The 27426-nt window shown below is 44.2% G+C and overlaps 1 protein-coding gene across 1 annotated transcript; it reads left to right on the top strand.

The window, feature by feature from the left end:
* Positions 1-26639, top strand: EHHADH (enoyl-CoA hydratase and 3-hydroxyacyl CoA dehydrogenase). Its single transcript, XM_037407547.1, has 7 exons — positions 1-138; positions 8112-8215; positions 8962-9134; positions 10516-10627; positions 10942-11046; positions 17208-17549; positions 25295-26639. Exons 1-7 carry the CDS (start codon positions 65-67, stop codon positions 26563-26565), a joined length of 2181 nt encoding a protein of 726 aa, XP_037263444.1. The 5' UTR covers positions 1-64; the 3' UTR covers positions 26566-26639.
* Positions 26640-27426: the final 787 nt, after the last annotated feature.

Below are 27426 nucleotides of genomic sequence, written 5' to 3' on the forward strand. Positions count from 1 at the left end.
CGCCAGGGCCGGGCTGCGGGCGGGCCCGGGGCCGGGGCGGCGGGGACAGCGGCGGGCGCTCGGCATGGCGCAGTACGCGAGGGGCGCCGCCGCCGTGGCCGTCATCCGGCTCCGCAACCCGCCGGTCAACGCGCTGAGGTAACGGCGGGCACCCGCCATTTCGTGTGGCGGCCGCCCCCGCGCGCTCCCTGGCGCTCGCCCTCCTCGGTGAGCGGGGTGGGGGACTGCCCCATTCCCCCCCCTTTCACCTCAGTCCCCCCGCTCCGTGCCCGTGTGAGGCCCCTCCTGGCCGCGGGGCGGGCGGCCCCTGAGAGCCTCAGCGGGGGCTTCGCCCAGCACCGCCGGGGCACCCACCTCAGCCCGATCCGCCCCTTCGGAGAGCGCTTAGATCTCCCCTCGCGAGAAACATGCTGAACTTTTCCATGACTTCTGCTCTTTATTATAATTTCTGGATTGTAAGTTATCCATATATTACAATGGAGTGGTCTCGCGGGAGAGCTGTCAGGCGCTTTGTACTTTCTGCCATCTCCCCTGAAAGCTGATTAAAAACTTGAGGTGTTTCTCATCACCTTCCAGTCATAAAACATCGAGCTGACGCTTCCAGCAAGGGATTGCAGGCAGCGCCAGTTCAGCTGCCGCACCGGGGGTTCCTGCAGATCTCGCAGGTGGAAACTAGCTTTTCCCCTCAGATGTGCTGCTGCTTTAGCTGCCCGTCCAGCGGGACATGCCTGTCCCTGTCCCTGTCCCCGTGCCAGCCAGGCGAGCGCTGGGGCCAGGGCAAAGGGCTGTGTGCGTGGCAGACGTGGCTCAGCAAGCGGAGCTGGCACTGGGATTAAACCACAGCCAGGGGCCGTCAGAAGTGAAGGCAGTCCATTTGCCTTTTAAAAATGATTAAGGGATTGACCTTTAAATACTGATCTTGGTCAAAAAAGGCCCCAGGCGAGCTCAAAAGATGAGCCAGTGAAAAACAAAGTCAAATGCCAGTCTGTGGGAGCCTCTGAAATTTTAGTTTTTCATGTGTCTTGAAAAGGATATACGTGCTTTTTGGCTTTACATAATTTATTGTAAGGTGTGTATTTTAGTTCCTTCAGTTCTGAGTAGCACACAGACCCTTTTCAAGCAGCTGTAGTTTAAGAGCTGTTCTGTGACAGTGACCAGTGTCTATTCAATGTGTGTTCACAAGCCTGACAGACCCACTACAGTTATGCTCGACTTGTAAATCAGAAGTTTGTTAAAAAAGAGGCTGAAAGAGACAAGTAAGAACATGAATAGGAAATGCAACATGCTGCTTTTCTGTAGCAAACTATATACTGTAAGGCAAACTGCAGCTCTGCAGTAACTGGCAGTGCTCACTCTTTTGTTGCAACACGTTTAAAAGTGGAGTAAGATCGTTTTCACATGCCCAGACAATTATGAGAAAACAAACTTGGAGTGACTTGATGAGATTAGATGACTCCCAGAACTGTAGGGTGCAAGACATCCCTCAGACCTCCTGTGCCGAAGGCCAGCCTAATAAAACTTCCAGGCTATGCCTGCAGTAAACTTCCCATCCTTACCATGAAAAGTACAAAATGCAGAGCTAAAGATACGTCCTTAAGGAACCTTAACTCTGCCTCTTTTGAGAAGTCCTTGAGAAAACCCAAAGTTGCCTTCTGCCTTCAGAACCACAACTGCATGCACTTGCACAACAGCCTCTTCAGGACAGGCCCTGCCTCTCTACCCGTTTACTCTGCCCTCAGTGCCCTCACAGCAGGGCGCAGTTCTGACAAACCGAGGGTAACAGACGGTGCGGTCGAGGTCCCGTCCCCCAGCCCCAGGAGGGAGAAGGAAGACCCTGGTAGACTTTAGATCCATTAAAAAGGCTGTCTCCTTTGAGTGCTGTATCCTCACTCCCCCACAGGTGTATTGTGCTGGCCAAGCTCCTGTGCACGGACAGCCCCACAGCACAAAGGACCCTCAGAGATCCGAGCAGGCTCATTCCCTTGTGACGAGCTCCGTAGCACCGTAACACAACCTAAGATGGGACTGCTGTGATCCTGGCCATGGTTCCTCACAGCTTCTGCTCTGCTAGCATGGGTGCTCCTGTGACTGGCAGAAAACCAGCTCAGGGTGCAAATGTGACCAAACACCAGCTGGTTGGTTTGGCTTTGTTTTTCAGCCAGCCTCACTCTCTGTGTCAGCTCCTTGTGCAATTGCACAAAGAGCACTGCTGGCACAAGAGACAGACTAGGAGTTAAGTGGAGAAGGATGGGAAGTGGCACAGCATGGATTTAAATCAGTTAAGCTCCCATGAATCTATAACTTAAGACATGCCTGTGGCCTTTGATTGCATGCCAGGGTAATAATGCCTGTTTTAGAAGGGATCCATAATTATCACATACTTGCCATTGGGTGGTTTTTAGCTGTGACCTGGCTATAGCTGGGAAAGGTAGAGTGTACTCTGATCCTTCTGTGTTCCTTCTGCTTCTGCATACTATGTATGCTGGGTCGTAGGGGAGCAGGTTTGTGATTGCTGTTAGAAATGTTTGACTACATAGGCAATAGCAGGCCGTGAAAGTTACAGACACAAGCCATGTCCTGCAATTCTGAAAATTTAATTTCACAGCAGGCACAGATGCTTTTTAAAAGACTGGTGAGTTTTTGCTGCTCTGTTCCAGCCTCACCATTTCCTCAGCTCCCAGGCCATCGCACTGGCCATTAGCACTTTAGAAGCCACTGGTGGGTAGGAATTTACTTTCTCCTGTCTGACGCCATCCACTGCTGTGCAAGTACCTCCCAGGCAGTGCTTTCCTGAGGAATATAGGCTGACCTGTGATTCTGGCTGCAAATTTGGTTCCCACACAGATTCCCCTTTAAGCCAATCTTCCCACCAGCAGAAGTGGCGTGTGCCAAATTTGATTTGTTTGGGGTTTTCTTTCCTGGTTTGCAGAAGTTTACTATTCAGAGATCTGTATTTATCAGTCCATGACACAGAGGGAAGAGATTTAGATATACAAAGAACTGGGAGGTTTTGGGGAGCAGACAAGATTTGTAAGAGAAAGGACCAGCCACACCTTATAAGCAAAGGCAGGCTACTGGCAGTGAAAATTAAGAAAGATGTGGAAGAGAATTTCAGCATTTGAGCTGACAAGTGCAGAAAAGCCCCAGGGATGGTAGGGTAGGACATGGAGTAGGGGAGTGTGCGTGTGGGATTATATAAAGGATAACAGCCTAACAGTAATGATTGGAAAAGGCTCTTCCTGGCTGATGGGATTGTCCTTCTGACCCCCAATCAGCCTAACAATCAAAATGCAAAGGAGATTAGAGAAGCTGCAACTTCAGATAGCTACCAATGAAGGGAGAGCGTGATTACCTGTGTTGGACTGGATCAGCACCTCATCAGGATGAGATGCAGAAAAAAATTTCTGGGATGCTATAATTATCTCCTGTCTTCCTTAAACAACTATTCTAAAACCCTACAGAAAGGATGCCGTTCTGGATTTGGCCTTAATTTACGTGCATGACTCTGTTCAAGCTGTATTAGCTGCTGTGTGACAGTAACAACTACACAGCTGGATCTGCCACCGAGGCAAGAGAGAGCAGACCAGGTAAATCCAGCACATGAGTACTCAATTTTAAGAAGGGAATTATTATTATTATCATTAATAATAATAATAATAATAATAATAATAGTATAGTAATAATGACTGCTTTAAATACTCAGCAGTTAGTTCCAACAAAAAACGGTGCAAGAATCTATCCGAAAGACAAGAAGACTGCAACAAGGGCGGAGGCTGCTGGATTGTTGTTTGGGTTTGGGATTTTTGTTTTTTTAAATTTATTAGAAGCCCAGGTAAACTGTTCAGCCAGCAAGTGATCCAGTAAAAGCCCTGCATGTCTTGATGAGAAAGCTAAGAAGGCTAAGGGGAAAGTTTGATTTTTTTAAGAAGTGGGAAACTTAGCCAAATGAAGAGAACAAGAAAGCCAATAAAGCATGACAGGAGAGATGTAAACTGGAAATTAAGACTAAAAAAATATAAAGAGTGGATCAAGGCATGCTAAAAAACAGTAGCAAAAAGGTCTTTAAATAAAAAATACAACCCAGGTCAAGCTTACAGGATGCCAAGCTCAAAACTGGCAGTTGCAGCTCAAGGAAGAGATCCTTACCTTTGACAGTTCTGTGAAATCAACAGCTCAGTGTGCTGGGACAGCCCAAAAAGCCCACAAAATATTGGGTACTGTCAGGTTGTAAGTTGAGAACAGAGCAGAGGGCATCCCTTTTCTGCAATATAAAACATTTTAATTGTTATGTGTAGTTCTGGATTTTGCATTTGCAGAAGGATAAAAGGACAATCCAGAAAGGGACAACAGAAATAATCCAATGGATGGTGCACTGCGTTAAGAAAGCGGACTGACAAAGCTGAGTGTCATCAGTTTGGAGAGGAAAAGTCTGTGGGAGAATAAGGTCAAGGTTTACAAAATCATAAAGAAAGCAAATAAATTAAAGGCATAACCCTTTACCAAATCCTACAGCAGTTGAACTAGGGGCATTTGATTAAACTAGTAGGACATTGTTTTAAAACAGATAATGCAGAGCTTGCTGCCACAGGAGCCTGTGGAGGCAGATGGATCAGCAGAACCAGAAAGGGATTAGGCAAATTCAGGGACAGCAGGTGTGTAAGGGATGCTAAAAAGAATGTGTGTAGACATACATAGCAGCACCCCCAATGCAGGGATTGTGGATGCTGGGGGCAGTGCAAGGGTAAAGGACCAGTCCTGCATGTTTCCCATAAACAGCATTTTCTACTGTTGGATTAGAATCTCACTTCTTTAAAGGTGGCTAAGAAAATTTTCAGGATGCCTCTAAGTTGTGTTTTTTGGCTTTTTTTAAATGAAAGAAGGTCACGCTCACAAACCCTCACTAAGTTCTGAAATTATTGAGATAAATGATAAAACCTTGTTACAAATCCAGCACATCATGACTGCAATGAGTTTTATGGAAAACAAAAATAACCCTATGTGGTCACCTACAAGGATGTTCTCTTACCCTGGTGCACACATGTTCTTTAACAGCACCTGCTGTGTGTTTCTGAAACCTGTTATAATGAATCATCTTGGAAGAATAATTTTTCTTGCAGTCAAAATAGTATACATGGTGGAGCTGACTACATAGCGTGGATTAATCGTTGATTGGAATGCACGGAGTGAATTTTTGCATTGTTACTGGTAAATGAATGATGCTGTCACAGTACTGAAATACTTACGCAAATTATGGTGACTTTTTGTTTCGTTCATGCTGTAGCTGTTCGAAGCTGTGATACTCTTGAGTATTTTCATAGTTTTACTGTCATACATTTTACTATGACGCTTTCATCAAAAAGTACATCTTTTAGTACCAGTTATAAAGTGAGGTACAAAGCAGTGCAGCCTGTGTGTTGGACTGTGACATATCCTGAGGCAAACGTATTGCTCCATCTTCAGAGAACAAGAAACTGCAAAAAGTCTGATGTTTCTTCCTTTTTGTCCCACAAAAAAAATTCCACTTGGAAAAAGTTGTATGGAGGGAGAAGAAATATTTATGCAAGTACAGGGTCAGGTTATTCTCTGGCAAAAATAGTTCTGTTGGGTTAATACAGGTCATGTAGGTATTGAACTGTTATTTTGTGGCAGCCTTGACGACTAATTTTTCTTCTGGTAGGAGTATGTTGTTGTAAGTGCTAAGGGCTTGTAACTAATTTCTGACATAAAATCCTGAACTTTTCCATTTAATGCAGATAGACCTTTTGTATGGGCATTTTGCATCTGCTGATCATGTGTCTGCAACAGACACTGAAGTGCTTTGCTTCTTCTCTGTTCCTGAGAGAATTGTGGCATTTTTCTATACAATATTTCCAAGTCAGTAATCTAACATTTGTTTGGAATCCCAGTACATACTTTTTCACCCTCTTTGCACCATGATTTGTAAAGTGTAAGGACATTTCATAACGGTTTTCCCTTTAATCTTCCAGCTGCTCGGTGAGTTTGGTATTTCTGTGGCCTGGCTCTCTACTGATCCAAAATCAGACCTCTAAGAGCAACGAGCATTGGGCGCAGCCCGTGGGTCCTCCTCAAATAGCAGCAGCCACAGCACTTGGTTTTCTAAAGGGAGTGAGATAAAAAAAACTCAGGTTTTAATATGTATTTTTTCCCACAGAATATGAAACCATTTTTTTACATTGGAAAGGCTTTCGTATTCTGCTGCACTGGAAGGACCTTTACCAAGTCACGTAATAGTTTTTCTTTGTCATGGGCAAATTATTTTCATTTTAATTTTCAGCTTTCAGAACCATTACTAACACCAGATTTCAGAGCTGTCTTTGATGTCTGGGTGAGGCAATTGGTACATAACCGCTGTTCTCTCTCCAAAAATAACACTTCTCTCACGCTCTGGTTGCCAGGTCTCAGGGCTCCCACTGATCCTTCTGTGTAGCGTGGCCCTATCCAGGATACAGCAGGCCCTGGAGACCCCCCTAGAGAGCCCCCTGATTAACAGACTTTGCTAATATTTATATTTTTATATATATATATATAAATATATAAAATTAACCTTCTCTTAATTTCTGATTTTGAAAGAGGAATATGCAGAGATTGGCTGGCAGGACTTTGCACACCTGACTTACAGGAAAATTCTTGGGCTCCCCACGTTTTTTTTCCTTTTCAGTCTATGGATTTCCACTTCAATGCTGCAAGCTTCTATAAATACGTGATCACTCACCCTGGACACGCCTAGAAGCACTGCACATAAATTATATAGTTTTTGACAAGCTTCCTTTTTAGATTAAATACCCTCAAATACACTGAAAAATGTGCACAAACTGAGTATGCATCAAGCCTTTCTGTCAGTTCTTTTTAATCCACACTCCTCTCAACTAGGCATCAACAAAGTTCTGCTCCCACTTCATCAGCCACCAAGCTTACATGTGAAACGGGGCTTACAGTTTGGGGAAGGTCTGGGAACAGAAGCTGTATTTATAAAGGACTGGGCGAGCACGTGCGATACTTCTCTGAGTATTCCTCCAGCCTCCAACTGCTTGTGGCTCAGTGTTCTAAAGCAGAGGCGTATCTACATATGTAGTGTGTATGCACACAGAAAAGTCTTTCTTACAAACTGTATATGCACTTATATATTTACAAACGTGTGCATATGAATATATTTTAGTATGTAAATTATGTATACACACCTTTTGTGTTAATATTTCTATTAATAATGCGTTAGATGTTAATGCTTCTATTTTTACCTACCATCTTCTTTATTGTCACTGTCTTCTAAAACAGACTATACTCTCCATATCCATCCATACACACACGCTTATATAAATTAACATCTTTATATAATTTAAGCTTCAAATGCAAAGTGGGCATACAGTCAGGTCAGATTTTTTTAAATATCTGATTTGTAAAAATGCTATTTATACTTCCACTGTTTAATTTTGAAGTTCTTTCTTAATTCATTGCTGGCCACATTTACTGCTTGTGTCTGTGGAAATGTGTTCAGATGACACGAAAGAAGACATTCTGTGTAGTGTTTTAGGCCCAAATTCAGTTTGATAGGATCCTACATGGGTTTAAGTCTGGACCTGTATACAGATCTTTGCAAGGTGAGAGCATTATAATTGTTAGTACAGCATCAACCATGTGTCAGGTGTTTGAAAGACAGCTTTTTATCCCTGGAGCTCCTTTCTATTAAAAAAGTTCTTAGATTGTCAGGGGTTTAGCATTAATTACTTTTAAATTATGCTAAACTGTTTTCCTGAAAATCTGAATGCTTAATTCATAAAGACATTTTCAAAAGAACATTTCCCTGTGCTGCTTGCTTTGGAAACAGCAAAGTCATAGCCAGAAGCTGACTCTCCAGGAAGTGAATGACAGAGCAGCAGTCACAAGCGTGTTGGAGTTTGGTGCTTGCCCTTGAATTAAGGGGGAGACTAATAAAAGGATTCACCCAGAGAGGCTGTGGCAGAAGGCAAACTAGGGGAGAGACCTCCTTGGACACATTGCACATTTTCCCTGGGACACCTGGTGTTTATAACACAGACCTCTTGGAAGGGTAATGTAGTTGATTTTTACTCACTGAATCTCTTAATTTATTCCAGTTTGACTGTTCTCCAGGAGTTAGAAAATGGACTGAAGAGAGCACATGCAGATCCTTCAGTGAAAGCTGTTACGATTTGTGGTGAAAATGGGAAATTCAGTGCAGGTAAGACCTTTTTCATCCAACACAGCCTGAGAAAAAGAGGAAATTCTGTCCACCCACACATCTGAAGATTCTCTGCCTCACAACACTGCTGATTTGGCTGGAAATGGCCACAAGACAGTGGGTTTTTCTATTCTGCTGTGCCACAACTGACATGGAGCACATGACGAGCTGGACTGTCCAGGCCAGAAATAAGCTGGTATGTTCATGCTGAAATGAGGGACAGCTGCTCATCCCCTAACGTGCTGGTGCCTCCTTACTCTCCATAGCTTTGTTTGTTTAAAATCTCTGGACTGTCAGCTGGTCTAGTATATGAAATGTACCCAGGGTTGGGCAGCGGTGGTAATAACAGATTGCTAGTTGTAGAAACCTGGGAAGCTAGGGAATTTCTATGGAGCTGTACATTGCTTGTTAGTAGTAAGTTCCATTTAACTATTCTAGACACAACTTTTTTTTTTATTACACCAAGGATGTGTGCAAATTTCTGTAGCAACTGCATGATCATTACAGTTACTATGTATTTTTGTTCATAACCTTCCCCTGAGCTCTCTGAATAGGCTCAAGGAGCAAAGGTTTCTTGAAGATGGTCCCAAAAGGGGTTGATTCCTGTTAACCATTCTCCTGCCAGCAGCATGCTCTGCAAGGACTTGATCATCTGTGAGCAGCTATGTTCAGTGGCACAGAGGGAAGAATTATTCCAATCACTGCCTTGCCCACTAATTCCTGTCGATCTCTTTTTGCTAACTCAGGAGCTGACATTCAAGGGTTTTCTTCTCCAAAGACACGTGGTATTGCCTTGGGCCCCATTGTCTCTCTCATAGAAAGAAGCGAGAAGCCTGTGGTGGCTGCCATTGAAGGTGTTGCCTTAGGAGGAGGCCTGGAGGTGGCACTTGGCTGTCACTATCGGATTGCACATGTGAAGGTAACACACACTGCAAACTAGAGTGGCCAGGAGCCATGTACATATGGCCATGGACAGGGCGGGAGACTGCTCCTGAACAGCAGTAGGACAGCATGCGTCTCCTGGGATCATCTGACCAGAGAAAGAAGGCTTTATAGCTATAGGATACAAGTCTGTGTGTCTAGACATTCTTCACCTACCATACCATCCTTGACATGCTTTCATAAGTCATACTAAACAAGTAATTTCAAGTAATTTCTAAATATAAAATTGATTTGTAACCAGTAAAATAGATGGCTGCATACAAATTTCAGTAATGGAGTGTTAATTTGCCCTAGTTCTCAGTAGTCATTGTCTATATTCTCATGTAGGTGGCTGTATTTTACTGGCTCATGCCGTGACTTTCTCTCTTTTTTTCCCCTTTTTCCCCAGCCCTGTGAATTTTCTGCTAGTGACCTAGTTTCAATAGGTAGTTGAAACTCAGCTAGCATGGAGCATTTATGGTTTAATTTCCCATGAGCTCTGGGTCCTCAAGGAGCAGTCTGACCAAAAGATAGCTTTAAGAGTCTTTTAAGGAGTCATCTGGGTTTTTTTTCTTGAATTCCCTTAAAGATTCAGGAAAGCTGAACTACCTTTTAGCAGTACCTGGTCTCCTTACAGGGACTCTTCACTGATAGGGCCATCCCCTCACTTTTGCAGCATGAATCACTGTTTCTCCATGACAATGTGGGTTGCTGTAACTGCATAAAGAGGTATTCTACATCACCCTATATGCCACCTAAGGTGGGTGCCATAAGTAGTGGTCTTAAAGTGACTTCATATCTCTTAAGAGCTCAATGGGAAATGTGCAAACTGATTTTTTTTTAAATGAGGCAACAAAATCCATACAGATTTTTAAAAGAAGACAAGACTCCCTTTCCTGCTGCCCCTGGCTTCTCTGCCGTAACCCTGCTAAATGTCAAGTGCACCAAGAGCCATTTGAAGGAAGATTAGGGAAGAATTCAGTACCAATTTTCTTTTACTGAACTTCCAAGACTTAGAATAGGGAGGTAACAGTTAAGTCACAGTGCCCTGCAGCATTTAGTAACAACTGCTTGATAGAATTAGTTTATACATGTGTCAGTCTGGGGGATGCTGTTGGCCCCACAGCTCTCCTCCAGTGCTGTGCTAGCATACATCACCCACTGAAAGTGATGTTTTTCCTGTTCATTTGTACTCAAGTTCTTGAAATGCTTGAGTGGGCTTTTGACTTAAATGTCTTACGTGGCAAAAAGTAAGGATGAAGTTTCTATGCTTCCTAGAGTAGCAACGGGTGAATTACGTCTGCTTGTCTTTATTCTGCTCAGTTTGTAATTATCATTCTTTCTAATCAGGTTTGGTTTTGAATTTGACTTCATTTTAGGCACAGATGGGTTTTCCAGAGGTCACCATTGGGTTACTTCCAGGTGCTGAAGGCACTCAGCGACTACCCAGACTGATTGGGGTACCAGCTGCTCTGGATATAATCACTACAGGTCAAGTACTGTGCTTTGGCCTTGCTCCGTATACAGGAATATGGTACCGAGTCTTACCACCAGCTTAGTCTAAGAAACATGAATTTCTTTTACCTGTGTAGCTGGCTTGGGTTGGAATTCAGCTTGCTTCCACTGATGATGGGCTAAGAAAGGGACATAGGTGCTTCTGAGGCATGTAGTTAACCATTTTATGTACCTGATAACAAGCATGCCTCATATTTGAAGCCATGTCAACACAAGTCATTTGATCAGATGGAAAAGAATGAAATTGCTCATCATGCCCCAGTGTAGTCTTATTTCTCTTTTTATCACAGGAAAGCACATTCCAGCAACTGAAGCACTGAAGTTGGGCTTGGTTGATGAAGTTGTGGAAGAAAACACAGTTGAGGCAGCAATTCGCTTGGCAAACAAAGTGATTGGTGAGGAAAGAATTGTAGCAATGCCAAGAAATAATGGGTGATGTTTCAGGGCTGAAGAGAGTCAGAACAAAGCCCACCAGTTTGTTCCATTTATATGCTCCATTCATTGAGTTTTGGCATCCATGTAAGATAGAATTAATTGCAGAAGAATTTCACTTCTGTTGTCTGAAGTGAAAAAATCAGATGCTGCAGAGCTGCAGAAATTCAAGTGAGGTTTTGGAGAACAGTTACATATTAAGTCCTCCTGCTTCTTAATTATGTATCCAAACTCATATGCTTCTCTGGGCTGCTGCATTCTGCTGATTTTGGGGAGTATGTGCTCTTTCCATATATAGCTTTGGATCCCAGCTGGTATTGCATGTACTCTGGTTGCACCATCGATAATGGCTGATCAAAAATAACTTTCTCCCTCTAGTGCAGAGGCTGGCACATCCTTAGCCCAGCTTGTTGATTGTGAGCCTGTAAGTGACTCTGCCCCTAACCTTTTAGCTGCTGTGTAAGAAAATGGCCTGCGGAAATGGGAGGGATGTGGAGAGACTTTCCCTACACACACTTTAGAAATAACAAAATCAAATTCACTGGAACTAACACAGGAAGAGGAACATTCCTTGTGCAGCATGAGGAGTATTGCCTTGAGAGAAAACAGGATATTTTTCCACTACTAACCTCCTTGTACTTTTGGAAACAGACCATTCACTTCCATCAGGATTTACTCTGGAGCTCTGTCCCAGTGAGATGCATGCAAGGATGCAAAACCCCTTTCTGCTTTGATCACATGGGCTTTATAGGCAATGCTTTTCCAAGCTGGGGGGTGTGCTTTTGCCCCTGCAGTTCTCCTCACTACAAACAAGCCCTTTCTTCTCTGTAGGAGTACTTCTGTTCTAGGAGCTGAAGCAGCCTTAGCTTTGTTCTAGAAGACAGTGCACCATGTTTTTAAGATAGTTCAGTGAATGGGCTATTCTTAAAGATCAGTATCTTATATACTTCCCTACAACTTGAGATTTACCAGATAGGTGCAAAAGGGTGTTCTCTGGCCAGGTTTTCTGTAAGAGATGCCCTTCCTTCTCACTGTATTCATCTTATGATACTTTTGAGCTTCATTTTTAGTGCAGAATTGATGACAGGCAGTCCTCTTTTCTCTTTCCGTATATGTAATCAGACTATTTAAATATAAATCTTTAGAAAGACATGGGTGATGTATTTCACTATTGCTTCTAAGAAAAACAAAAATACTTCGGTTCACTGATTTTGTCAGTTTTGATTGAGAACTCTGTTTCTCCATCTGTTGGGAGAGCAGTGAACTATTACTATTCTTCTAGGCAAATTAACCCAAGAAACAGCGTTCCCTTTGATGTACCCGCTGGGCTTCTTAAGTGATGCCCTGCATAAGATCTATACCACTACTGATGGCAGCAGCAGTGTATCATAAACAAGTAATAGGTATGTTGCTAGAACTGGCAAACCAGCAAGAATTCTGGATTTCAACAAATACTATGTGAAATTGGGTGCAATTTAGATATTTATACGCTTGCTTATTCTGTGACAGAATAAGCCATTGTGCAGTGGTTGACAAGTGTGAAAGTCAGCTTGACCTCAGAGGAGAACCTCAGGAATGAAGTGAGAACACTGTTCCTTGGTGTAGCTTGCTTTCTGAAACTTGCGTCCGCTACCACTAGTGGCAAATTCCTCTTCTGTAACTCCATCTTCACTGGAAATTGTCCCTACCAAGAAAAATTTTTTTGAGAATCATACAAGCATACTAGGATTCTAGCTGGATGTTCAGCAGGTAACCTCTCCCAGTCTTACTCATTATTGCTGGTAGATTTTCTATCTGTTTATTGCTGGTTTGAGTTACTCCAGTAAAAATGAGTAATGTCATTGAAGGTGTTTCACATCACACTATATACCAACTCCAACAGGACTTTAATCTTTCCAAGAGCTTTATTGGCATTTAAAGCATGTGCTTTAACAGTGAAAATACTGGCAAGTCAGCTAATCTTTTTTTCTTTCCTGCTTGGAAAATTTCTCATTAAACCTTGCAGAAGACCATGAAAAGTTCTGATGCACGATTTAGCCTCAGGTTACCTGGTAATTTGAAAGAATGGTGTACCCAGAGTCCATATGTTCCTTTTGAGTTGTTCCTGACTTTGGCCTTTGCCTAAAGTTAATATAATTCCGCTGCCACACAAAGGCAAACCAGCACTTTTATTTCTCTACATCAAGCACTAACTCAGGGCTGCAGAAGAGATGGCAGTCTTGCATAGCTGGTCTGGTTTTTGTTCATATTGGGATCTGTTTTCAGTTAACATTTTTCAGAAAATCTTTATAAAACCAGAAGCAGAATTGCACAAAAAAATCCATCACAGAAGTCCATTGTCTTTGGATGGCATGCAGCGTTTTGTTTCTGATGAGATTTAAAAAAAAAAAAAAACAACATGAGGCTAACAACTGCTGCCTTCTTACGCAGCAGTTTGGCTAAATAACTAGTTTTGTCACTGGTGGAATTTCTATTCATGGGAAGGCTGTACTGCAAAGTAAGTCTCAAAGAATCTTCAGAAATTATTTTCTTCTAAAGCTTTCTCAGTGCTGGAGCTGTGGAATCTCATGGCAAGATCAGTCTCAAATGGCTGGCCTTAGTGAAACAAAGGTCCTTGCTTATTGTTTCGATATGCAGTTGACCGAGCTACCTTTATGCTAGGTATGCTGGGAAGACATCTTCACCCATACATTTTTATGGATTGTTCTTAACGAAGAACACCTTCAAAAGGAGTTCTGAAACAGTCCTGAATAAGTGGTTGTAGGAATACAGAAACAACTACTGATTCTAAGTTTAATTTTTCATTGAAAACCAGTAATTATATATTGCAGATAGGAAGTGAGTGTATGTTCCTCACCTTCTTCGGGTAAACTGGCCTCTTCAGGTGAAAGAAAATGTCTTCACTTTTGAAGGCATTTTTTAGAAGAAATAGACAGGAGCTAAAGCCTTGGAGACAAGGAGAATGTTCTTTCAGTAAATGTGCTTGAGAATCACTGCACTGATTCGAAGCTGCATTACATAATGTGTCCACCTGATGGCAACACAAAATTGAAAAATTGCTGGAATTGCTTGTGGTAGGCAGTAGCCTGCAGCTTATACTGGCCACCTCTTGCTGGCCTGCTGTAGTCTTCCTCAGCTGGAGGAGAACACGGCTGCTGATCCTCTGCACAGCAGACTTCTTTGAAGCTCTCTCTTCATATATAATCATCCCTTGCTTTCTGACAACATCTACTGATTGACCATTATTATCTTAATGTATCGTAACACAGAAGTGTCAATGGCTTGCACTGAAGACCCCAGGAAAATCAGTTCTGTTTAGACTAGCTCAGGCCCCCCAGGTATTAAACTCTGCGTGGAAAGATGATTATGAGCTTCTGACTGTAAGCCACTAGGAGTAACTGTGGAGGAAGCACGTGTTTCTTCTGAGTCTCATAAGACCCAAAGGAGTAGCAGATACTGCTGCTAGGTAATTGCACGCTTTAAATGGAGACTGCTGGAGAAAGGCTTTCAGTTATAGTTGCAAGGGCCTTTAGTGCATCATCTCTGGGAAGATGTACAATAAAAGACATTTCAATCTCTCCAGGGCTCACAATTCTGGCTGCCGTCTCCTTTAGGCAGAAGGTCTAGCAGAGTGCCCCTTTGACGCAACCCGAGTTTGTGAAAGGTCTGACAGACTGGACTTGTCTCAGGCAAGCCTGAGGAGCAGGGGGCCCGTTTCAACTTTGTTTCTCAAAAATTCACAAGCAGCTCATAGCACCAGGAAGACTGTTAGGCTAGCCCTGCCTTTTGCATATCAAGTCCTGTAATATCCCGAGGGTTTGCAACTCTGGGATGATTTATTTTGTTTTTCCTTTAAATAGCACAATATTTGATACTTCATGCTTACATGTTGGTTTTGCTGCCAGGAATGTTACAGACTCGATCTGCCCTTTGTGCCAACTGGACTAAAAACCCTAGTAAAACAATGCAGGTATCTCTGCTGGCTTCTGTGCACGGATGACACTTTTCCCTGCAGCACTGATGTCTGATACTGTTCATCATGTTCCTACTGCTTTGATTTCAGAAATTAAGCGGCAGGTGTCCCACAATGATATCTTCTTCCCAGGTTCGGAATCAGATAATTTTTTTCCTGTTCATAAATATGCCCTTGATTCCTAGTAGCATTGCAGACGCAAAGACATTACATGGAGATGCAGCAGAAATACTTAGCAAAACCTATTTAGCTTGCAGCTAAATAAGTTTTGCTACAGGACCCTGAAGAGAGTTACTTGTCTCTCTTACTCTGAGGAACTGTCTCATGTCCCCTATCAGTAGTTGTGCTTACAAGTACTATTTGCTATCTGAAGACAAAGCTTAAAGGCTCCCAGTAGTACTCCTTTTTTACCAGTCCTTTCCATTTCAGAGATGTCTTATGAAGGCCCTGGATCTGCCTAGTCTTAAGTGACCTTCCAGCCATCAGATCTGCTTTCTGGGACAAACCTGAGGTTTCCTCTTGTGATGAAATGAAACCCACTACTTAAGTCCTAAATAAAGGACTGGGGATAGAGAGCATTTCTGGGTTAGAAACATAGATTTACAGGAGAAACAAAGGATTCTAAAAAAAAAGGAACATTATCCTGACTATATCCTGCAGTACTGGCAGATACAGACTATATTCACTGTCAATGTGAAAACATTTTTATGAACTCTGATTATAAGGGAAGCTACTTACACAGTGAGCGTTCATCTTTTTGTGCTCTCTAAAAGGCTTAATTAAAAAGCCTGAGCTCTGAAGACCATTATTTCAGGAAATCAGTATCTTAACTTGCCCTGGAAACTTAAACATTGCTCAGTCTTGGAGGAAGACCTAGAGACAGGACATGTTCTTTGGGCAGCCATGATTGCAGTGCTGCCATTATTCCCGCTCTTCAGCATCCCGTGTATGATTTCCTGCTCCTGAGTCTTCTGCTGATGCACTGGCACTTTCCTAACTCAGGCAACAGGAAGAAAAAAGGGGAGCTGCATGCAATATACCACCTCTGAAGGAAGCGTGCTTCTGTGGCAGAGCTCGTATAAGAGAAGTTAGGGCAACGAGACTGTATACCAGAGAGCTTCTCAGCATAAGGTTCTCATTAGAGGGGTCCCACCCACCACCCTTCTTTGGTGGCAGTCCTAGGTGCGTCTGGGAACTACACCGCAGCAGTCAGTGCAGGAACACTGCTACACAGTTAGTTAACGATCAGGACGTGGCTATGATGATAAAAGGGTTTTTTGCATTTTGCAAAAATGTTGGAATATTAAGGGGATACATCCTGAATTTCTGATCTTGTTCCTGCACGGTCTTTAGTGAGGGAAGCTGCCATTAAGAGCATAGGAACAGCCTGAGTATGGGCAGATCAGAGATCTCCTAGCAGGTGCCAAGGTTTGTACTTCTGAAGAGGATGGAGAGGATTTTGGCATCTGAAATGTAACTAACTTCTCTCAATTAAAATAATTTCTAGGTATCGCCATAGCAACCTCTGTCTGTAATGAGCTTCACATATTTGTGTGGCTGCTTGATTCACCCCGTGCTGACACAGAAGCATGAACTCTCCTTTTATTATTCATTTGCTTCCCAAGACATGCTGGGTGAACTGTCCTCTTGCTTAGTCCCAAAGTAAAGAGAGGGATTCCTGCTGCCAGGGAGCAATTGAAGCCAAGGTGTATTTCCCAGTCTTTTATAAATGCCTGGGTCAGGACCCTGGCTGGAATGCATCTGGCTAGCCAGGTTGACCAGGCACTGAGTAGTAAACAATGCTGGAAGAAAACTTTAGTACTGAAGCTTGCAGAAAGAGCCATATGAATGTGGCAGCTGGAACTTGTGTGGCTGAGAAAAAGGAGATAATTACTTTGAAATTGAAATTTTGCTTTTTTGAAGTCTGAGAAGGGACTTGAAAAATGTTAATTGTCAGAGCAAACAGAAAGCTAAAGAGAAATGTTGGACACTTTAGTTCTAGACCCAGATCACTGTGCCGTGCAAGCCCTAATACAGTGAGCTTACAAGAAAAAGAGGTAGACTGCCTTCCCAGTCTCTGTAGAAAGGGGTGAAAATCTGTAGTCTTCCAGATGTGCGTGCTTTGTTCTGTAACTGTTTTTCTACCCCCAGGCCAGCCACTGGGACCTCGCAGGCTCAGCCTGAAGCCAATCCCAAAACTACCCAACATGGAAGCATTTCTCAGCAAGGCTCTTGTGAAGGTGAAGAAACAGGCCCATGGGTGCTTGGCTCCAGAGCTGTGCTTCCAGGCAGTCAAAGCTGCCACAGAGCAGCCTTTTGTAGATGGAGTCCGGAAGGAGCGAGAGCTGTTCAATGTCCTGCTGACTTCAGGCCAGGCCCAAGCACTGCAGTATGCTTTCTTCGCAGAGAGAGCAACACAGAAGTGGACAACACCCAGTGGAGCTTCATGGAAAAGTGCTTCCCCTCAGCCCATCCGCAAAGCAGCTGTGATAGGTAAGGGAATGAAAAAGCTGGTGTGGTTGCTGACTGCACAGCTAACAGCAGAGCTGAAAGGGAGTGGGATGAGAGTAACTGGGCTTTACTGGTGGCAGAAGGCTGAAGTGAGATTCCCTAGCAGTCACTGGCCAAAGTCACTGATACCCATCACAGGTGAAGATACTCCACACCCATAGGAGACATGCAAGGAGGGAAGTTGTCACTGCATTGGTGAGCTCATAAATTCAGATGGCAAATCACATCCCACTAGACTGTTACCTGATGCTACCTCTTTCTTTGGAAGAATAGCTGCTTCTCACTTCAGAGGCAGCTTAATCTGTGGACCATAAGCAGTCTGTTCGCTTTTAAATACTGCTGTGTTGAGTCCTGGCTTTGTTCCATATTATAAGCAGGTTTGCATGAAATTCTCCTCCTCCTGGTCTGGTTCTGTACTGCAAGTGCATGCGCACAGAGTTACTGAGGGATATATTAATACAGAAATGTTTTGACAGCTGTATTTTAAGAAGATTTCATCTCACTGGGATCCACTCCTGCCATTTTGTAGCCCAGCAAGATAATGCCTTCATTAATTTTTTATAAGAGCAATTTAAATAAAACCTTTGATGCACTGCTGAGATTTAAAAAAAAAAAAAAAAAGTATCTTTCAGCTCTCCCTGTTGAAAGTAGCACTCAAAAAATGGTTAGACAAGTAATGGAGCAGCCTGAAAACATCCATTCTGTTTCAGAGAAAGCTCACCAGGTCAGCACTGCTTTTTCCTGGGTACTTCTCAGGCCTCTTACACTCTGCAGCATGAACTGTCTGAAAACTCATTGCAGGCCATAGAAAGACTTTTTTTTTGGAAGTTCCCTTCTCTTCATTAGCTGCCACGCCATATTTTCAATGAAAACAGTTTTTAAACATTGGTCCACAAACCTTGTGAGGAAAATCCGTGGCTGTTAATAGCTTTCAGGTAAAAAGGCATTAATTATTGCCAAGTTTATCATGTGATTTGAAAAGCACAGTACTTTGGACACGTGCAGTCCCAGACAGGTCAGTCCTGCAGTATGTTTTTTGGCAGGAAAGGCTTGTGTTGAAGTTTTATAGGAATGATCAGGTAACTAGAATGGGCATTATTTGCTACATACTGATAAACCACGCCAGAATAATACACTTGCAAAGTTCCAATTGCAGTGACAGTTTAGCCAGAAGGGCTGTTTAGATCTGATCTGCCTATTTTGGTGCTGTAACTGACCTAGAGGGAATTCTAAAGATAAAAGCAATCTCTGTTTGAAAGTTTATAGTAGAAACAATTTGTATCTTATTTCCAAACTGAACTGGCTGGGCTGCATCTCGCCATCCATTGGATTAAGTATTTGCGCCTCATCTCCAGACAGGGTTCTGAATTCTGATTGCTCCAGCCTCTACCCCCACATTTCAGTGTTTGCGTAGCTGGTTACAGACAATGCCCAAGTTAACCCAGACTTTTTGCAGAATGAACAAACTAAGCACTTAGATACTTTTGCAGCAGAGCACGATCTGTCACACTGGTCATTTTCACGACTGTGAACTTCCCCTGATTTTTCAACACTTCATTTTCAACACTTCATAAAGCATGCATAACTGGTGTGGGAACAGTATTCCAAGAACAATTGCGTTAAGACCAGATACCAAGATGTTTCTTCCTTGCTCCTACTTAGTATGCTCAAGGTAACAGGCAACTTTCGTATTAGCCATGTTCAACACATTCTGTTAATTATGCACTGGCAGGGAGCAGCTGCACTGCAGTGATGAGGAGCCAATGGCAATAACACCTCCCATGGGGACAGACCCACAGAACCTTTGATGCTGGAAGGGACCTCTGAACATCATCTTGTCCGTCCCCCCTGCTCCAACAGGGTCACCTAGAGCCTGTTGCCCAGGACCATGTCCAGACAGCTTTTGATATCTCCAAGTATGAAAACCCTACAACCTCCCTGGGCAACCTGTGCCAGCCCTCAGTCACCCCCACAGTAAAAAAAAGTGGTTTCTTACGTTCAGATGGAACCTCACATGTTTCAGTTTGTGCCCGTTGCCTCTGGTCCTGTTACCGGGGTCACTGAAAAGAGTCTGGCTCCATCTTCTTGACACCTTCCCCTCAGATATTTTAATATATTGGTGAGACTCCCCCCCAGCCTTCTCTAGGGTGGAGTTAAAGCTCTCTCAGCCTTTCCTCATGAGACATACTCCAGTCCCATAATCGTCTTATTGGCCCTTCACTGAACTCACTTACAGCTCCATATCACCCTTGTACTGGGGAGCCCAGGACTGAACATAGTCCTCCAGGCGCGGTCTCACCAGTGTTAAGCAGAGGGGAAGGATGGCCTCCCTCAACCTGCCCGCAAGACTCCTCCTAATGCGGCCCAGAGGGCTCGTACCATTAGCTGCCTTTGCCACAAAGGTCATAGTGCATAGTGTTGCTCATAGCCAACTTGGTGTCCACTAGGACCCCCAGATCCTTTTCTGCAGAGCTGCTTTCCAGCCAGTCAGCCCCAGCAGATACTGGTGCATAGGGCTATTCCTCCCCAGGTGCAGGACAGCACTTCCTCTTGCTGAATTTCGTAAAGTTCCTGTCAACCCCTTTCTCCCTCTGGATGGCAGCACAACCCACTGCTGTATCAATTGTTTACCACCTGAGCAAGGCGAGCAGGGCAGACCCAGAGAGAGATCATGGCCAGCATCTTCTAGAAGTACAGATGATAAAGCAAAGTTCACGTGATGGTGCAGGTCTGAGGTAAAGCTGGGAAGCCAGTCTGCAGGCTGAGGTCTGGATCAACAGTGTCCATAGCCTGGCACAGCCACGGTAAGACAGCAGAACTCCTCCAGCATAGCTTAGAAAGGAACTGAAGACCCAGGTCTGAAGGCCATGGGCTTCAAGGCTCATGGGCAGTGCATGTGGGTGGAAGCTCCAGCTGTAGCTGGTCAAGGTCATTAAAGCTTATCAGCGCACTCGGGGCCTTGACACTTGCCCAGCCTCCTAGTGCCTTTTCTGGATCACTGCTGCTACCAATACAGCCCCCACAGCCTGCAGTTACGGCTTGCTTTGTTTATGCTACTTGTTCACGTTATACTTCATTTGGTAAGTGACATCTCCTATTTTGGGGTGATTGATCACCTCCTTTTAACTCTGAATCCACACCGTATGAAGTATCACTGCTTTCCATCATTTCTTTCCGCCACCCCACTGTGGTTTTTCTCCTTCCTCTGGAAGGTTCGTCTCCTATTTTGCCTTTTGATGTCAGTGAAATTGTGAGTCCATTAGAGACAGGCATAGAATATGGCAACACAATTGTATTTCTTTCAGGCTGCTGTAGCAAAAAGTCATTCTGCAGCCAGTACCGTGCTGTACAGTAGCTCACAATTTCACATTCTTGTCTTAGGAACATTCTTGCTTGCAGCACTAGAAATCAAAATCTTAGGGGTGATTTTTGAGGGACTGACACCTTTTAAAATAGGGCTATTCATCCATGTAAGTATCAAGTCTACCTGGGTGGTCCAGGGCCTCTCTGTTTTCACTGCAGAGAGGAGGGCAGTCAGAGCAAGAAGTTGTGTCCATTTTGGCTGGTCAGAAATCACACAGACCCCCTTTTCCAATAGACAGTGCTGTGCTGTTCCACACACGGGCATCATGTTGCAGTATGCTGCTGCTTACATCTTTTATCACTGCATGATGGGAAGCAACTGAGAAGATCACGCTGACTTCCTCTTCCTTCAGTACCTCTTCCAAAGGGACAGAGGATCCTTAGGGTATGGAAGCAGTGCCATGAATGCTAGCGGAGCCTTGCTTTGTGGCTCCCCTGTCTGTCCAATATTAGCAGGAACTTGTTGAAGGGAGCTGGCACGTCTCTTGCTGACCATGTCTTAATGTAGATTCAACATCAAGGCTGATCTATCATTTTTGTGGGCATGCTTGATAGATAGCATTGCTGGTGAACTGCAACCATTCCTCTGCATTCCTGGCTTCCCACCAGCTGCATTTGTCTGCAGTTTGCTCACTGAAAGACTGTTAAGTGGGTAACACCCAGCCATGTGGGATCCCTCCTGCTTTTGGCCTAGCTGTCCTTGACTGTCTTCAGCCACATGCAGTGTCACCTATTTCATCTGTTTCTGCTTGTTCTGAACTCTTGGCTCCCGTCTCCCTCCACTTTCTCTGGTTCCTCGTCATGCAAAAAAAGAGCTCTTCTCTGTCCCTTCTGCAGTCTTCCCAGAGCTCCCTGCTTGCCTCGAGTATCACATTATTTCTGCTTCAAATTAATACCCTGAAACAGAGAAAGCAGCAGCTCCAGTCTGCAGCAGTCTGCCACCACCAATTGCTCGTTGTTGTTTTTTAACAGGGAACTGGAACAGTCTTTGCATATTTTTACCAATCTATAAAGTATTATTTCCATTGCCTGGCAGTTTAAAGGCCAAATATTCATAATAGTTCAGAATTATTTTCCACTCATCTGTGTTTCTCTAGTGTGTGTGACTGTACATGAGTTACTTCATACATATTTTGAGTTCATTTGCTTTGAAATTTGTTTTTAAAGTCCTTCAGTTAATTTTGCATGGTTTTTCATATTCTAAGTACCTCATGTGACAGATCAATAATTAACAGTCATTATTCACTCAGCTTGCCCAACAAATGGATTTGTCATATCCATGTTTGGCCTGAAGTTACATGGGTTCGAGTGTATTTTTATTTCTGTGTCAAAGCTATATTTCACAACAAAAGACCAGAAGCAAGATGGCTAGAGTTCTTTCTCCTGAAGCAGATTTCAGTCCCCTTTTGAAAGATACACATTGGGCATTACAGGTGGTAACACAGGTCTGAAAACTGTCCCCAGCATGGAAGATAAGAATACAGGGGTTTTTTCATGGTTTTTGGGAAGTGAGATCACTATTGAGGAAGAAAACAGAACACATTAGAAATTCTGGAGTAGTTCCTAGCTGTGTTTTTGTCTGTGTGAGCTGAGCTGAGCATGTGACATTTCTCTTTCTCTTTCTTCTACAGCCTTCTACGCATGTAAAGCCCAATGATTCCCTTCCATTTCTTTCTGCTCTAACATACTCTTCCCCAAGATCATTCAGCTTTATTGAAAGGAGGAGTCATCAAAAATTCTTCTTCCCCTGCTAGACAGCCAAATCTCTCCTTAGTTTTACAGCCCAGTTTTAGCAAATATTTCCAGGGGAGTCATGCTATGCGAGCTCTAACGTAACAAAACCCTCGGGGCTTTCATTACTGTCTCTGCCAGCTTCATTGAACATCATTTCATACAGGCCACTGAAGAGTTACGAAGTAAGTTGAGAGACAGCTTTTCTAGGTCAGAAACAAGCTTGGCAAGCTCATATCTTATCTATAAGCCTACTCCCATGGCCTAGAAAGTGAAGTGCTACAAGTGTGTAGGCCTGTCTATCATGGGATGGCTAAAACCGAGATGGGGGTACTCATACTATATGTGGATGAAGGCAAACAGGGGAATTGGCTAACAGCACTGCAGAAATTCCCTTGGAAAGAGGGCTGGAGAAGCACTGCTCGTGGAAGAGGTTTTGGTTTAGGAAGAAGCAGTGTGTTCATGTGGCAAGAGAGCTGCTAAGATTTCAGTCATGAGGCCAAAACTGAGAGGCACAGGAGTTAATAAGGCTCAGGATGTGCATGTTATTTCTTTAGTAGAGCTTGGAAATTCTAGGGAGAACCCCCAGGACTCCATCCTGGGAAAGAAGAGACTTCAAGAGGGAGCCATGTTGAACTGCAAACGCTTCAGCTTGATGTCTAAAGAGAGGCGTAAAGACGGGGCTGGGCTTGGTGGGTATACAGGAGGTGCTGAGTTACCGTCCTGCACTGTCCAAGAAGAAAGCAGTTTGTGTAGCTCACCAAAGACGGGGGGAAACTGTCTCTGACCATACCTGCTCCCACATCCAAGGCTCTGAGTACTGAGCACACTGGGAGGAGCTATTTGTGTTTGGGGTTTTTCAGGCAGCAAACCATGGACACTGAAATACTAAGAACTGATTAATGTTATTCTAGTTTTATTTTCAGATTAGTTTTTAGTAGTATTTGATTATGAAGTAGCAAATCTAATTTCCTAGAAAGGAACTAGAGCATTTGCTTGGGAGCGTAGGGGTATATAAGCAGGCTGCCAGATAGTGATGCCTGTAAAAACTATCTTCTTGTGGCTAAGCATGGAATGTTTTAAATGTCTTGTGTGTACACAAGCTGAGGGTGGATAGAACTAAACCAAGGGTCTGTAGCTTGCAGGAAAAAACATACTGCCTTATTTGAACTTGGTTGTTGGAACTTGTTTAAATGATAACATGATTTCAGCTTTTCTTTACAAAGCTGCTTTAGACAAATTTTTTAATCCCCTTGTTGCTGTTTATTTGTTCAGCTGACTTTCATTTGTAAAACTGGGATTAAAAAAAAATCATTTTTACAGAATTATAACAAACCTGTACTTTGATTGTTGCTTTATTTAGGATATTAATAATCCTCCCATTCAGTGCTTCACACTTCTAAAGCTGGTAAAATTGTCCTGGCTTTCTCTTACTGGTTTGTATTAACTTAGTCTGAAAAGCCTCCATCGGGGAGAGCAGGATAAGTACTGTGGGGTTGTGTATCCCAGGGAAGTGTAAGCGTGCAGCTTCATTTAATGTAATAGAGGGCAGAGCTGGTGGAAGGGCTCAGAAGGAGGGAAGGGATCAAGCCAATAGTCTCTACACTGATATTCCTGGGGGCATGAGCTGGTAGTAGTGCATTTACGGATCTTGGGGAAAAAAAATACAGCTTGAATGGATGCTCAGTTACAGGAATCCTGAGCAAGTGCTTTAACTGTGTGTTTAGACAAGGAAGACTGTGTCTTCGAGAATCTTCAGAAGTTAGGCATGGCCTGTGTTGGAGGACTTAAACAGTTCCCAGTGGGCAGAGGTGCCTGATATAAAGAGCAAACAGCAAGCAAAAGGCCACTGTGTGGTGATCCAGAGTGATTGAAAAGGAGATAGAAGATGTTGAAATCTGGATTAAGAACACTGTGTTAGCTTCATTGTGTTTGACCTGACAGTGAGAGACAGACAAGACATTAGAGACAAAGTAAAGTTTAGAGCAGATCAGTGTCCTAGAGTCTTTACAGAAATAGCAGCTGAATTTTCTTTGCTTCAAAGATTACGCAGTGAAGTGCAGAGGGAGAAGAGGAGGGAGATGAAGAGGAAGCTTGGAAGGAGGGAGAAACCAATTGTCTGAGCTTTGCTGGTGTCAAAATCTCTGAGTGACGTGTTGTTGCTTACACTAATATTCTGTGAGTCCCATAAAGGACCATCTCACAGGAAGAGAGAGGCACTGGTATCCTCAGGGTGAAGCTTGCTTGTGAAACTGCCGGCTAGAAGTTGGTAACAGGGTTGAAGCTGAAACTCGGATCTCCTGTCTTTGAGCTCCATGTTCTAACTCTTAAGTGATGCTGGTTTCTGTAGGTATAAAATTTTGCAGGGAGAAGACATGGTCTGGTATTTTGCAAGCTTGAGAGGACATTAACTTGCCTTTATGCTACTGCTTTTCAAACATTTAGGCTCACTGAAAAAGGAAATTCAGTTCCTTTTTCCCAGTCTTCAGTTCTTTTTTTCTGTCTGTGCACCACTCGTTTTGCATAGGCTTCCACTTTTTATCCTGCAGATACAAAGGAAATGCTACCATCAAGTGATTAATTGTAACATTTTTTATTCATAGTCTCTGATTCTGTCTCACTTTTATCCCTAGGGCTGGGAACAATGGGCCGAGGCATTGTGACTTCTCTGGTTAAAGCCAACATACCTGTGGTAGCCCTGGAGCAGGATCTGGATTATCTGAGCACGGGAAGAAAAGCTGTGATGCTCCTTTTGGAACGTGAGGCTATGAAAATGGAGCCGGGTGCCCAGACTCTGGATTTTCATAACCCTGCACGTCTCCAGTTCACTGTGGACTTTGATGTGTTGTGTGATGTAGATCTAGTCATTGAAGCTGTGTTTGAGAACATGGCACTAAAGAAGGAAATATTCCACAAGCTATCAAGAATCTGCAAGCCAGGGGCCTTTCTGTGTACAAACACATCAGCCCTGGACATCGATGAAATAGCTTCTGCCACGAGCCACCCGCAGCAGGTCATTGGCACACACTTTTTCGCCCCTGCTCATGTGATGAGGCTACTGGAAATAATCTATGGCCATCACACATCTGCCACTGCCATTGCCACTGCTATGCAGCTAGCCAAAGCACTGAAAAAAGTCGGAGTGGTGGTAGGGAATTGTTTTGGGTTTGTTGGGAATCGAATGATGTTTCCATATGTACAACAGGCAGTTTTCCTTGTAGAGGAAGGAAGCAGACCAGAAGCAGTAGATCAGGTTCTTGAAGATTTTGGGTTTAAGATAGGACCTTTCCGAATGTCTGATCTTGCTGGGCTGGATGTGGGCTGGAGGTCTCGAAAGGGGCAGGGTCTCACTGGGGCCTCGCTACCTGCAGGAACACCAGCCCGCCAGCGGCACGGCCATCGCTACAGTCCGCTGCCGGATCTTCTGTGTGAGAATGGCAGGTTCGGCCAGAAAGCTGGGAAAGGATGGTACCAGTACGAGAAGGCTGGGGGCAGGACAGCCAAGCCAGATCCATGGCTTCACAGCTTTCTGTCCCAGTACAGAGACACCCATCGCATCAAGACCCGCTTTATAGATCAGGAGGAAATCCTGGAGCGGTGCTTGTTTTCCCTCATCAACGAAGGGTTTGACATCCTGGCTGAGGGAATAGCATCAGGCCCAGAACACCTGGATGTAATTTACATCAATGGCTATGGGTGGCCAAAGCACAGGGGTGGCCCCATGTACTATGCTTCCACCGTTGGGCTCCCTCGTGTTCTGGCTAAACTGCAGAAATACTCCGAGGCCCACCCTGATGTTCCGGGGCTACAGCCCCGTGCCTTTCTGAAAAAGCTGGTAGCTATGGGGAACCCGCCCCTCAAAGAGTGGATGTCCTACCTCAGCCAGCCAAGCAACAAGCTGTGATTGCGCCGATGCCTGCTATATACATTTAATGGAGTCTGATTTCATGAAACAGATGCTGTAATTGCGCTGTCTTTTCCTCACTGACTTTCCTTTGCAGAGAATAACTTTGGCTGATGATGAATCTCAGTCCCCCCCTTGCTGCAAGTAACCACTTCCATCACCACCCTTCCTTCCCAGCACCAGCCTTGCCTGCCGCCTTTGCTCATTGCTGTGTAAGGCCATCACCTCTGCCTTCAGATCTTCACAGCTGTACTTCCCTTCCAGTCTGTCTTTGTGGGAGGGAGGAGCAGCATCCACAGCCCACAAAGGAAATCATGGTGGGGGCCAACAGAGAGATGATCACAATTCACTCAAGACCAGCTGGATCTACCAGACCTGCCTTAAAATCTATTTCCCAGTTTGTTCAGGCTTTTCCTGTGCAGCCCACCTCCACTGGGCTCCCTGGCCCTCCCGAAGACGGCCAGCTGGAGCCTGCTCCCTTCCTGCTACTCGGGAGGGGTGGCACAAGGGGTGCAGCACCTTTCAGAGGTAAAGTCAAATGAATTGGAGAGGGCAGGTATGAGCAGACAGCGGGGGGCAGGGCTGGTACTGCCCCTCCTCCCTGCTGCAGAGAAGATTCTAATGAGTGACACAAAAGCTACAAATACATCCACCTGACTAACCTGCCCTGCAGTGCTGGCTCATGACTGGCCTTCTGCATCCAGACGCTATCCTCCGTTACCATTATCCCCACCCAGCTTTGTCCAAGTAGAAACATCTTCTGGCATCATGAAGTGTGGGGGGGTGTCGCCGTCACACCCCCTACCTTGCCTGCTACCAGGTCTTGGGGCTCAACATGCTCTAATCGACTAGATTGAAACT

This window comes from Falco rusticolus, chromosome 13, assembly GCF_015220075.1.
Source record: "Falco rusticolus isolate bFalRus1 chromosome 13, bFalRus1.pri, whole genome shotgun sequence".
NCBI lineage: Eukaryota > Metazoa > Chordata > Aves > Falconiformes > Falconidae > Falco > Falco rusticolus.